Source organism: Antedon bifida, chromosome 2, assembly GCF_963402885.1.
Source record: "Antedon bifida chromosome 2, ecAntBifi1.1, whole genome shotgun sequence".
NCBI classification, from domain to species: Eukaryota; Metazoa; Echinodermata; class Crinoidea; order Comatulida; family Antedonidae; genus Antedon; species Antedon bifida.
In genome coordinates this window covers 9,289,531-9,301,958 of record NC_136227.1, presented here as the reverse complement: position 1 = coordinate 9,301,958, position 12,428 = coordinate 9,289,531, and the positions used below count along the sequence as shown (strand labels likewise).

The 12,428-nt window shown below is 33.3% G+C and overlaps 1 protein-coding gene across 1 annotated transcript; it reads left to right on the top strand.

Annotated features, from left to right (window-relative positions):
• Window positions 1-1,494: 1,494 nt before the first annotated feature.
• Window positions 1,495-10,897, top strand: LOC144835416 (sodium- and chloride-dependent neutral and basic amino acid transporter B(0+)-like). Its single transcript, XM_078690501.1, has 14 exons — window positions 1,495-1,533; window positions 2,170-2,482; window positions 3,754-3,885; window positions 4,912-5,260; window positions 5,521-5,653; window positions 6,218-6,352; window positions 7,216-7,319; window positions 7,792-7,916; window positions 8,121-8,233; window positions 8,684-8,812; window positions 9,023-9,238; window positions 9,717-9,881; window positions 10,383-10,554; window positions 10,801-10,897. Exons 1-14 carry the CDS (start codon window positions 1,495-1,497, stop codon window positions 10,851-10,853), a joined length of 2,178 nt encoding a protein of 725 aa, XP_078546627.1. The 3' UTR covers window positions 10,854-10,897.
• Window positions 10,898-12,428: the final 1,531 nt, after the last annotated feature.

Below are 12,428 nucleotides of genomic sequence, written 5' to 3'. Positions count from 1 at the left end.
CATAATGTGTATTTAATCCTTTCTAGCCTAGCCTAGGCCTATTTACCCTAGCCCTAGTACTGGGCTGGTGGTGGGCACGGAGAGGGAGGCTAGACAGGATGGCTAGCCTAGCATGCAGCAGCTCTCGACCCGCTCCTCTCGACGACCAACAAATTCATCACACATGCATGCTTCAAAAAAATCATCCGCAGCCCTCCTGTATGTTTGAATTTAATAAATAAAAATGAAATTTACTATTATTATTATTTACTATTAATTAAAATAATATTTGTACATACCTAGATAATATAGTGAGCTTTACTATTAAGATAAAAAAGCATGTTTTTCCAACATTGAAATAAGGGCTGTGCTAGCCTCCTACTAGCCTAGATCATCAAGCAGCGCGCAGACGACAAAATCAAATTAATTTTTTTCCCCTTAATCTCTCTAAATGATATATAGACGCGCACGAACAACCAACCAGACACGTCGATGAAAAACTTCTAACCAATCAACAACAGTTTATTAATGCGCCCTCTATGTTGAGTAAAATCAAAGATGGTATAATTACGCACCATTTGTAAAAACCTCATTGCGTGAAATCTTTCCGATCTCGAAAAAACATAGTCCAATATAATATAAAATAAATCGGAACAAAAGTCAATGTTACATTTCTTTATTATGTAAAATGTTAAATAAATAAATGTCTAAAACACATACCGGCTTTTAAAAGATAATTTGATATATGAAATTTTGAATTTAGCACTGAAACAATGCATACTGTAATCGAAATCGAAACTCGAAATAAACTAAAGTCAACTCAATAAACTATGTCTACACTATCAAACTAGTTTGACAAAAAAGTGCGATGTGGCCAATGGTAGTGATATACCCAAATATGCTGTAGTGTATAGACAGAGCTGAAGACCATTCAGCATTTTATATGCCACCATTTATTTTGGAAACGCATTTTCGCCCTGAACATCCGTTTATTCGTTTTTCATAATTGTTTGAAATGGAGAGGATAGACCATGGTAGTAAATACTATACTGAAAATGAATATTTAAGTATAGTATAAGTATATTTAAGTTCATGACAATCTGAACTTCTTTGAAAATCGTTCTGCTTTTTATACGTCACCATTATTTGGGATCACTTTAGAAAGATACATTTTAATATGATTGTAAATAACGTTTTTTTTTTATTGTTTTCTCAAGTCTATAACTAAAGACTTTATTGCTAATTTATTTACACTTTTAAATTATTGACATATTTTTAGAAGCAATATTAGCCTTTGTGTTTTTTTTGTTATTGTATATTTTGTATACCCGAAAACATTTGAAAAAATGTGAATATAATAAATCTGAATCACAAAACAAAAATTACAATCTGCGCATGGCAAACATCGCTTGTTTCGATGACGAACTGCAATAACGTAACAATTGACCTGCGAGTTAGTTTGCACGTAGTAGAGCATACTGTGGTTATTTATCGTTTACAATTTTGCTAATCAAAATGTCGACATTAAAGATTCGTTTTATTCAAGTAGAACCAGTAAGTTATTCTTGAATATCATTTCCTACAAACTGTATAGTTTGGTTTTATTTTATTTAAGATTTAGGCGAAAATACAGTGATTTAAAAAAGTATATTGGGCGCTCATCGGGGGGACGTCATAAAAAATAAGGTCCGCGCGCAATGTGTGATTTGGGTTGGGTGTATCACGTAGGCCTACATGTGTCAACAACTCGGAGAGAAATATTTAAGTTTATCACATACTATTTAGTATAAGGCTTTAGCTATAACTTTTAGTAATTTTGCATTATCTCTCTATTGCTATAATTATTATTTGTAAAACAAAAAAAAGAAAAAAATATATAAGACAATAATAACGCAAATATGTCATCTGCACATAACAACAGCGCAGGTTCTGTCTTGACAACAGTTGGCGGTTGTGTGTGACGTGTGAGGCGGCGTCTACTTTTAACCAATAAGCTTCAGTCTGATGTCCGATTTCATATTATTTTGGGGATCATCTCATATTAGTTTTCCTTCACGATGACACGACGACGAGTGGTAGGCGAGAGAGGAGGTGGTGGGAGAGAGAACATAACCCGTCGACAGGCCTAGGCCTAGTAATGGTTTAGGTTAGGCCTAATTATGATGTATTTTTTTTAATCTATTTGTGCAGATTGATAACATTGAGGACATCGAATCTCAATCAGAGGGTGATGTAGGCCTAGGCCTATCTCAAGAAAGCACATCTGTGGGGGATGCATGCACCCTTAAAATTGAGAATGAGACTGAGAGTGATTCCTCATCAGACCCAAAAGACAAGAGTCTTTTTGAAGAAGGACAAAGTAGTAGTTCTAGTAGTGAAAACAGCACCTCAAGTAGAGGCACATGGGATAAGAAAACAGATTTTCTGTTGTCTTGTCTGGGGTATGCTGTTGGGTTAGGGAATATATGGAGATTCCCTTACTTGTGTTATGAAAATGGTGGTGGTAAGATTCTTAATTGTTTGTGTTTATTGTTTAAAATCTTTATCTTTTTAAACATCATTAGTATTAAATATTGATAGGCCTATAGCCTAGGCCTAGATTAGAGATAACATAAAAGTGCATGTTTTGAAGGCTTCGCTACTGTACCACTAGGGCAGGCCTAGGCCTATAACCCTAGACTATAGTATAGACTATATAAGTACTAAATACTATTCTATGCAGTCTACATAAAATGTGGCGTAGGCTAGGCCTAGGTCTTCTAGAGGCCTACCATATGTTCGCCTTAATTAAGACTTCTGAACATTTCATTTCTTTTTTTCTGAGCAAAAATTATGGATATCTCTAAATTAAATCTATTGTATTGTCACAATAACATGAAAAATGAATATTAATAAAATCAGACTTTAAATAGGTAGGACATTTTGCAGTTTTAATAAAGTTATTCACTGTAAAAAAAACAACACAAACATTATTATTTCACATTAAAAAGACAAAAGAAACAGTTAACGGTTTCAGTTTGAAAATTAATTATTTTGAATGGTTTAAGAAAAATTACTATGCAGATCAAGTATTTGATATTGTTTTCATCTATATTGCTCTGGTCTGATTATTATTTTATTATATTTTCATAATCACATCATAATTATTAAATCATATGATTAAAGATGTATTGTCTCTTTGATTAATTCCCAAAAAATATAAAAAAAGATTTTGAAAAAAAGTGGGTCATTTTGAAGTATTAACTTTCACCAAAAATTAGTTGAAAAAAAAATCATTTAACTGAAATACAGATGTTTTTTTGTTCAAAATATAACTTTGGCTTCCAGTCAAAGTTTTCGATCAAAACATATCTCATAATGCGAACACGCTTGTTTGGCTACTCTGTATGCATAATCGTAAAACTTCCACGCGATCTATGTGAAAACACCTTCTCAACTGTGACGAGTTGTAACCAATCCTAATTAGCATCATGCATAATGTATAATCATGGTTTGAAATATTTGTTTTGTTTACTTTCGCTCGCGACGATTTTCCAGACAAATGTAATGAAATTAATTTACCTGTTAATTTTACGTAAACTTGTTTTTTTTTTCTACTTAAAGTGAATAACTTTAATATTATTTGATATGGCCAAATTAAATTTAGAATCTTTTGGCCTTTGTTTTTTCTGCTTCAAGGGACAATATATCTTTAAAGTAAAATGTTCATCTTATTATTGCACACTACAGACTGTGTGATGAGAACATGTATATAAAAATCATGTATCATTTTAGGTGCATTCCTTATACCTTATGCAACCATGCTGTTGTTAGCTGGACTTCCCATGTTCTTCATGGAGCTTTGCCTTGGACAGTACTCCAGCAGTGGACCAGCAACTGTCTGGAGGATATCGCCAATGTTTAGAGGTAAATTCAGTTTTGAATAAACTCTGAACCTTTTGCAATTTTGGAGAAAGTTAAAGTCCAGTTCGGTCTTATGTATTTTTCTATTTTTTTCCCACTCCTGTAGGTCGTTAAACTTTTCTTTGTAGATCAAAAAAATGATGGTTTGAAATCCAAAACTCTAAATAATGAATAAAAACAACACTACATTTAATTTAACAGACACGTTTAACTACAGCAACAAAATGAACAAACAGAAAACTGGTTTCAATTTGTTTTCAATACTACAATTAGTAACTGAACACAAAATTATATTACAGTATATTAATGAATTTTGGAGTTTAACCTAGATACTAAATAGTATTATAGTAGAACCCCTATTAAGGGGACACCCTTTGGGACCAAAAAGTGTCCCCTTAATAGAAGTGTATCTTGATTATGGGTTGGTTGAAGTGGTAAAACACAATATATTTCCCTTGTTCATGTCATGGGAAAGTGTCTTAATAGAATTGTCCTCTAAATTAACCACTAATTGTTTGTTACTCTCAAAGATAGTGTCATTTTATCGTTTCACATGTTAGTTTGAATATTATTGAATGTTACTGCACCATCACTGGAAACTCATTTAAAATCTGTTTATAAATTTTGCCAATTTTGTATAAAATATTTTAGTCCTTTTTTTACTATATGAATGTATTTTGTTAATTCTTTATTCTCGAGCTCCAGTGAATACTGTTCCAGCGAGCTCTCATATGGGACCTTCAAAGTGCTGGATAACAGAGTGGTGTAAATGGTTCCTCTGCTTTTCTTCTTTTTTTTTTGTTGGTTATTTTAGGCTATTTTATGGATAATTTTTGTGTGTAAAGTGCTTAGAAACATTGTATTAGGCGTTAAGACTAACATAATTATTAATATCATTATTCACTTGGAATTCGTAAGTCCACTCCAGAAATCTTTTATAGGCTATGGTCTCTCTATGGTTTCCTATTTTTGATTCCTGAAGAATCATTATTTTTATACTTATTTTTAAATTTTGTTTGTCATGTATAGGAATGGGTTACGGAATGGTGATGATTTCAACTTTTATCGCCATTTACTACAATGTGATTATAACGTACATATTGTATTACATGTTTGCTTCATTCACCAACAAACTGCCCTGGATCGGATGTAACAACCCTTGGAACACGGACATGTGTAACGGCATCTACGACGAGTGTCTGAGCACTGGTAACAAGATCATGACGGTGAACAACACATGCGTTGGTGTCGACTCCCTTTCAGAAGAACAACTTGAATTTTACAATATTGGACTCGACACACTAGGAGAAATAGATCTAAGTAACTACATCGATCCATTGAAGTCAAAACGGAAACTTCCCAGCGAAGAGTATTTCAAGTAATTTTATAGTTTTATTTTATAAAGAGTTGAAAAATGATGTCTGATTAGATTACTGTTTAATCAGTGATACCACAGAGTAACTCTAAACATGTACTTTTACGAGAATGCTTTCTAAAATTTGACGGCTAGGTATGTTCATTGTACTTATGAACATTAGCCGTTTTACAATACATTGATAAAATCAACTTTGATGAATTGAAACGGGGAGCAGTTTTGTAATGTCAAATGGTTGCAAAAACTCACTATTTTTATTTTAGGAATGCTGTCCTGCATGAGGCCTCTGGGATTGGTGAATTAGGCACTGTTGTTTGGCCATTACTAAGCTGTCTTGTCTTTGCTTGGATCATCATCTATTTCTGTCTTCAAAAAGGCATTAAATCTTCAGGAAAAGTAAGCAATGCAAAATATTTCAATTTATATCAAAGAAGATCTTTAAATTAATCTCTCAATACAGACAATTTGTCCATGCTAATTTAAATTGAATGCATGATTCTGTGCTTTTCTTCGTTGATTTAAACTTATAAATTAAGAGACATTTACCATATAACTTTAAAATAAAATGTAATGACAAAAAAAAAAGACGTTTCGGAACCATCATGGAACCATTCTCAAGATCAAATGAGTCACATTAACAACTAAACAAAGTACGAACACCAAAGGGTGACAGGAAATACAATTAGTTACAAAGACTAAAAATTCTAAAATGATAGGCAACTCCTCTCTCTTTATTAAACAATTTGGCTGAGTCATTTTGTGTGTCTTAAAACATGCACTTTTTTTAAATTTAAGATTTGACAATGAGATTTCTATAGGTGTGACTTGGTATAAATTGCATGTTTAGCTATTGAGTTTATTGACTAGTGGTAGTAGCAACAACTGAAATATGTACTGTATTCAATTTTATAGTATAGCTACCAATAAATTGTTAATGTTTGAGTGTCTTGTTTTATATAGGTGGTGTACTTTACAGCGACATTCCCATACATTGTATTGGTACTTTTCTTGATACTTGGACTGACATTGGAAGGTAGTTACAATGGCATCATGTTCTTCCTCACCCCACGCTGGGAAATCCTCTATGAACCAAAAGTAAGTTTGTTAAATCAGGGAGGTATACCTCTATATTATTGTGGGTGTGGATATTGTCATTCATCCAGGTAGTATTAAGTTTAAAAGGATAAATCTATTCAACTGGACTTACTTGTTAATATAACAGAGACGTTTCACAACCTATCTATATTTATTGTGTAAAATATGTGATACATTGGGTAATGTTATCTGATTATAACTAACCTGCTGTCAACGTTTATGGTTGTAAATATTCATCTTGTAGTACTAGTAGTACTAAGTACTGAATTTAGAAATTACCTTAGAATTTAGAACAAACCAACCAACTATTTAGTATTAGTGACACTACTAATGCATGTTTCATGCTTTTATGATGGTGCTATTTTATTACAGTATTGTTTTGATGTGGTTTATAAACAACTAGAAAGGCACTCAGAGAGCGCAGACCTCCGTCTAGGCATATACTTAAATCATGTATTCCCATACAGCTATGAAACCATCCTTTAAAATCATATAAAAATTCAACAATAACTTTTTGAGTAATCCTGCTAATTATCAAATATAGAAAGAAACACTTTAATGCAGGCCCAGTTTGGAGCTCTCCTCATACATAGTTCTGGTGGTGGAACAACTCTTTCTATTAATAATGACTTAAAAATGGAGGTACACACAGGAGGTACACACAGCTTGTGTGCTCATTAGAGAGAACCCAGTAAGGGGTTACAACAATGATGTTCTGGTTCTTTGTCAGAATGAAGCCATGGTGCTGTCTGACCTTTCAATTTCAAATAAACATTTTATTTTCTTACTTGAACATAATTATTTAAAATAAGATGAAGATGGCACTTGCACAAATACAAATAATCACCATTTCATTTTTTTAGGTATGGCTGGACGCAGCAATTCAGATTTTCTTCTCCCTTAGTACATCATTTGGGGGATTACTGACATTGTCTTCATACAACAGGTTTCACAACAACTGCTACTTGTAAGTGAAATACTGTTTTATATTTTAAACTAAAATATTTTGTATTTGTTAAAATTGACAAAAGCAAATAAAATTTGACCATCTGGTTGGAACCAATATCTATTCAGCAGCATTTAGAAAAATACTATTAACTTTGAAGAAATATTCTATTGACGGAATCTGACAGGAAGCTTTCGTTTTGCAAAGACCAATGCCAACCTGATGTGTCATCGGTCGTTGTTATGTGGACCTAAAATCCATCAAAACTGGGTCATGGGTGGGAGCTGAAAAACACATTCTAATATCACGTTATGAGTACATAAACAACATAGTTGGTTTTCGATGTCAGAAATTTTTTCAAATTGTTTTTTCACCATGCAAACTTTTTTATTACATGATAAAATTATATAATGATAATGCTAATAATAATATATATAGTGATAATTTAGCATTTTCACAGCCATGACAGTAATTAATAAGATTACCTTTACAGTGACGCCGTATTCATAGGCCTAGCCAATTGTATGACCAGTGTGTTCGCTGGAATTGTTATCTTTTCCATCCTTGGCTTTATGGCTAATGAACTGGGACGAGAAGTCAGTGAAGTTGTAGACCAAGGTACTGTATGAACATTTGTAGGCTATAAATTTGTGAAACACTGGTAATTAATAAGATCACTTGAGGTGGTCAAGAAAGAGGGAGTATTACAAAATCAATCGTTTCTAATGTGTAAAGGCAGACGATTCCTGATGACCAAAACATACATTTTGTTGTGGTTTCAAAACAATATGTAAAAACTACTAAATATTTTTTTTTGTGTAGGCTTTGGTCTAGCTTTTATTGCCTACCCAGAAGCCCTTGCTAGGCTGCCTGCAGCACCAGTCTGGTCAATACTGTTTTTCTTCATGCTGCTCACCTTAGGCCTGGACACCCAGGTAGAGTTTATTTATATAGTTGAATTCATTCGGTTAAAGAGACATCCACTGAAAGCAATAAAATAAAATAAACATGTACATAAAGATAATATTTTATCCCTATCATTTTGAAACAATTTCTTATTGAATATGTTATGCCATTGTAACGACATAACAATGTTATTCACTTTGACCAAAAATATTTGAAACATAATTCAAAGAAAAAAAAAGTCAACTCAGAAGCCCATTGTATCGGTTAGGCCAAGTTTATATTGCATCAACTTTTTGGTTTAAATTAAATTATATTTTTAATAATCACTTTTTTTTCTCTCTATGATACATTGTATTAATACTTCAAACTTTTATGTTTTGGGGAACCTCTTTCATAAAATTAACCTATCTTTTGTTAATATTATGTATTAATTGTAATGGTATTTCACCAATGCACTATAACAATGATTTTGATTTTAGTTCACCCTCATGGAGACCGTTATGACATTTATTACGGATTTCTTTCCAAATCTGAGGAGGAACAAACCAAAGGTTCTCTTAGCTAGCTGTACAATGATGTGCCTCGCCTCACTCATCTGTGTCACTGAGGTATTTTGAATTTTTACAAACGAGGGAAGTGTTAACATAATATAATTAGTCTGTTAAAAATAGCTTAACCAAAAGAGTAGTAGTAGAGCCTAAAAGAGAGAAAAAGAATTGTGAGAAATTTTACCTTTAGGTGTAGACAGGAGATCACTTGAAATATTTAATATATAACTCCCATGATTATCAGGATGCTTAAATGATTTCTCTTTACAGGCTGGAGTATACTGGGTGAGTCTATTAGACTCATACTCAGCTAGCTTTGTCATGTTGACCTTTGCCTCCATGGAATGCATAATTGTATCCTGGGTGTATGGCTATGACAGATTCAAGGAAGACATCTCCACGATGATTGGTTCTGCAAGAGTTAACAACAAACTCTTCAATTACTGGCGTGTCTGTTGGTGCTTTATCACACCAGCTCTGCTTAGTGTGAGTAAACTTTAATTAATTCGCCAATTTCTGCAGACATGTTTGGTGATCCCCCCCTTCCCATCAGGTTAGAGAAATTATGAATAATGCATGAGCCTAATTATTTTCAAAATCTCAACCATTAAAAAACACAGATGATGTTGATGGGCATTGAACCCAGGGCTCCAGTTCCTTAGACTGAAGCCTACACCACATTTGTCTTGGCGAAACTTGTTGACACAAACTATTTGATTGATTTGATATCTATACTTATATAGAACCCCCTATAATGTCATAGTTTATGCCATAATTAATATCATGAACTATTCATGATTTCTGTCATGACTTGACTTGATAGGAGAAAAAATAATGCTGGGGCATGCAGGCCCTCCATTTGGAGATTCCTTGACCACTTGGCTTTTCTATGATTGTGTTAATGCAGTCGACTGACTGTTTTATTAACTTAAGTCTATGACTGAGAAATATGTTGATTTTACAGTTTGTACAAGTGTACAGCTTTGTCAACTGGAATGCTCCATCTTACAACGGAGGCTTTCCAACCTGGGCACATACAATTGGATGGCTCATTACAGGCTCCACCATAATTCTGGTTCCAATCTTCATCATTGTAGAGCTGCGTAATGCACCAGGCACATTCCTTCAAGTAAGTAGAAAAAAAACATTTGGTATCGAATCAGATATCATTTCATCTGTATGTAGCTGGGTGGATTAGATGATCTGCTACTATACCTAGGGATCAGATGTTGAGATTTTTTTCTCACGGCAAAAAACAATTCCACTCCCAAAGACTTGTAATATAAAGCTCTGTTTACACTATCAAACTTTATGTGAAAAAAAAATATATGGACATGATGATGTCATATTACTACCATATTTAGACACATACTAGTTTGATAGTGTAGACAGAGCTTTAGACTTTTTGTAGAGCATCTTGTGTATATGTCTGTGGGTGTATATGCCCGTGAACAGGGTTGCAGAATTTGCTTATGGTTATACTCTTAGTAATTTGTCTAAACACATGATAGATTTGTTTTGGAATTTAAATTTAAATATAAAAAAAATGTACAAAAAATAACATAGATTTATGAAATACATCTCTGAGAAGTACTACATCTAATTTTAGTTTTTAATTGATTAATTTCAGCGACTAAAACTCATCAGCTCTCCAGCGGAAGATTGGGGACCACTTTATAAAAATCCTAGATCCGCCCCTGAGGACAAACATCAAGCATTGGTCAGGACATCTGAAAGTTCAGTTTCCACCATAGCAGATCTGGTTGAACAGGAAAAGGATAAGAATATATTATATTATAATTGTAATACAGAAATTACTGCTAGTTATCTAAATAATGATAGGTATAATAAAGATGAGTCAAAAGGGAAAATTTGCATCTGTGTCTTGAAAAATATTGGTTCATGAAAAACCCTTTCAACAGCTGTAGTAAATAAAATAAATTCTGAATAATTCTACAGTAATATTGATGTAACACTGTTGTGTACTATGAACAAATAAATATTGTTTAATGATTAATGCTTTTTTTCTCTCTGTTCTACTTGATTAGGCCAAACAAGTAGCTCTACAGAGGCTAACAAAGCCTCACATGACCCTACTTGAAGCAGAGGCGTGCATGGGACAATCGGAGGCTTCAAAATTATATGGTAAGGAAATATTATGTTATATTATATAAATGTTGAGTGTATCGTCAGTGATCCTACCACAAGTGATACTAACCAAAACTTTTCGACTATTAGCATTTTGAAGAATGATCACAGCAGAGAGCTTCACTGAAACACATTTTTCATTTTTTAACACATTTTAAGCTTGAAAAATAAGCTATTATTTATTGTCTTATTAAGTAATTCAATAGATTAACATCAGTGTTGTGTCACTTGGTGGTGTAAATGACAAAATGTTTGAAAAGGGAATGTTTAATTAATTAAAGTAAATTATTGTGTTTCTTTGTTTACTTTTAAACAGAATAAGAACATGAAAAGCTGATGATGCGACAAAGGAAGTCTAGTGTCTACATAAAATGGATCTGGACCAAAGTTCATGTAAAGGTCAAGACAATAGAGGAAAAGGACTACATCATTACAGAAATGAATATAGTTTTCACCAGCACTGTAGCCTACTAGAGCTGTACCCTAAATATTATTGAGAGAATAAAAAACACAAGGACTACATCATTACAGAAATGGACACAGTTTTCATCAATACTGTAGCCTACTAGACCTGTACCCTAAATATTATTGAGAGAATTAAAAAACCACAAGGACTACATCATTACAGAAATGGACAGAGTTTTCACCAGTACTGTAGCCTACTAGAGCTGTACCCTAAATATTATTGAGAGAATAAAAAAATCACAAGGACTACATCATTACAGAAATGGACACAGTTTTCACCAGTACTGTAGCCAACGAGAGCTGTACCTTAAATATTATTGAGAGAATGGAAAAACCACAAGGACTACATCATTACAGAAATGGACACAGTTTTCACCAGTACTATAGCCTACTAGAGCTGTACCCTAAATATTATTGAGAGAATAAAAAAACCACAAGGACTACATCATTACAGAAATGGACACAGTTTTCACCAGTACTATAGCCTACTAGAGCTGTACCTTAAATATTATTGAGAGAATAAAAAAACCACAAGGACTACATCATTACAGAAATGGACACAGTTTTCACCAGTACTGTAGCCTACTAGAGCTGTACCCTAAATATTATTGAGAGAATAAAAAAGAATAACACACTATATGATTGTTACAATCTATTATTTAGAGTCTGATAACTTCCAACCATGTTATACTGTAGAGTAGATCAACTCCTTTTAAGGGATACTTCAGGATGCCATCCATTGCTGACCTGACACTTGTTTCAAGTTTGAATTTCCCAAATATTTCTTGATGTTATCTCTCCACATTTTTGTTGTCATCCACTTACTTCCAAGTCTTTTTAATTAACTTGTTTAATATATTTATTGTTTTTGTTATATTTACGTGTTCAATGCAATCCATCGGTGTCTGACACAGTTACTGTATAGCCCTTGAACAAGGCCTAGCAATACTACAGAGTTTACACACACCAGTGTGGATACCACACAAAACGCCTGTGTTGACGCCCTCGTGTGTGTTGTACTCCAGAGTTTACACACACCAGTGTGCACACTACACAAAACGCC

Coding starts and splice junctions, on each gene's coding strand:
- LOC144835416 (XM_078690501.1), top strand. CDS start 1,495: ATGTCGACATTAAAGATTCGTTTTATTCAAGTAGAACCA. Junction 5,654..6,217: donor GCATTAAATCTTCAGGAAAA/GTAAGCAATGCA, acceptor TGTTTTATATAG/GTGGTGTACTTTACAGCGAC. Junction 9,239..9,716: donor TCACACCAGCTCTGCTTAGT/GTGAGTAAACTT, acceptor TTGATTTTACAG/TTTGTACAAGTGTACAGCTT.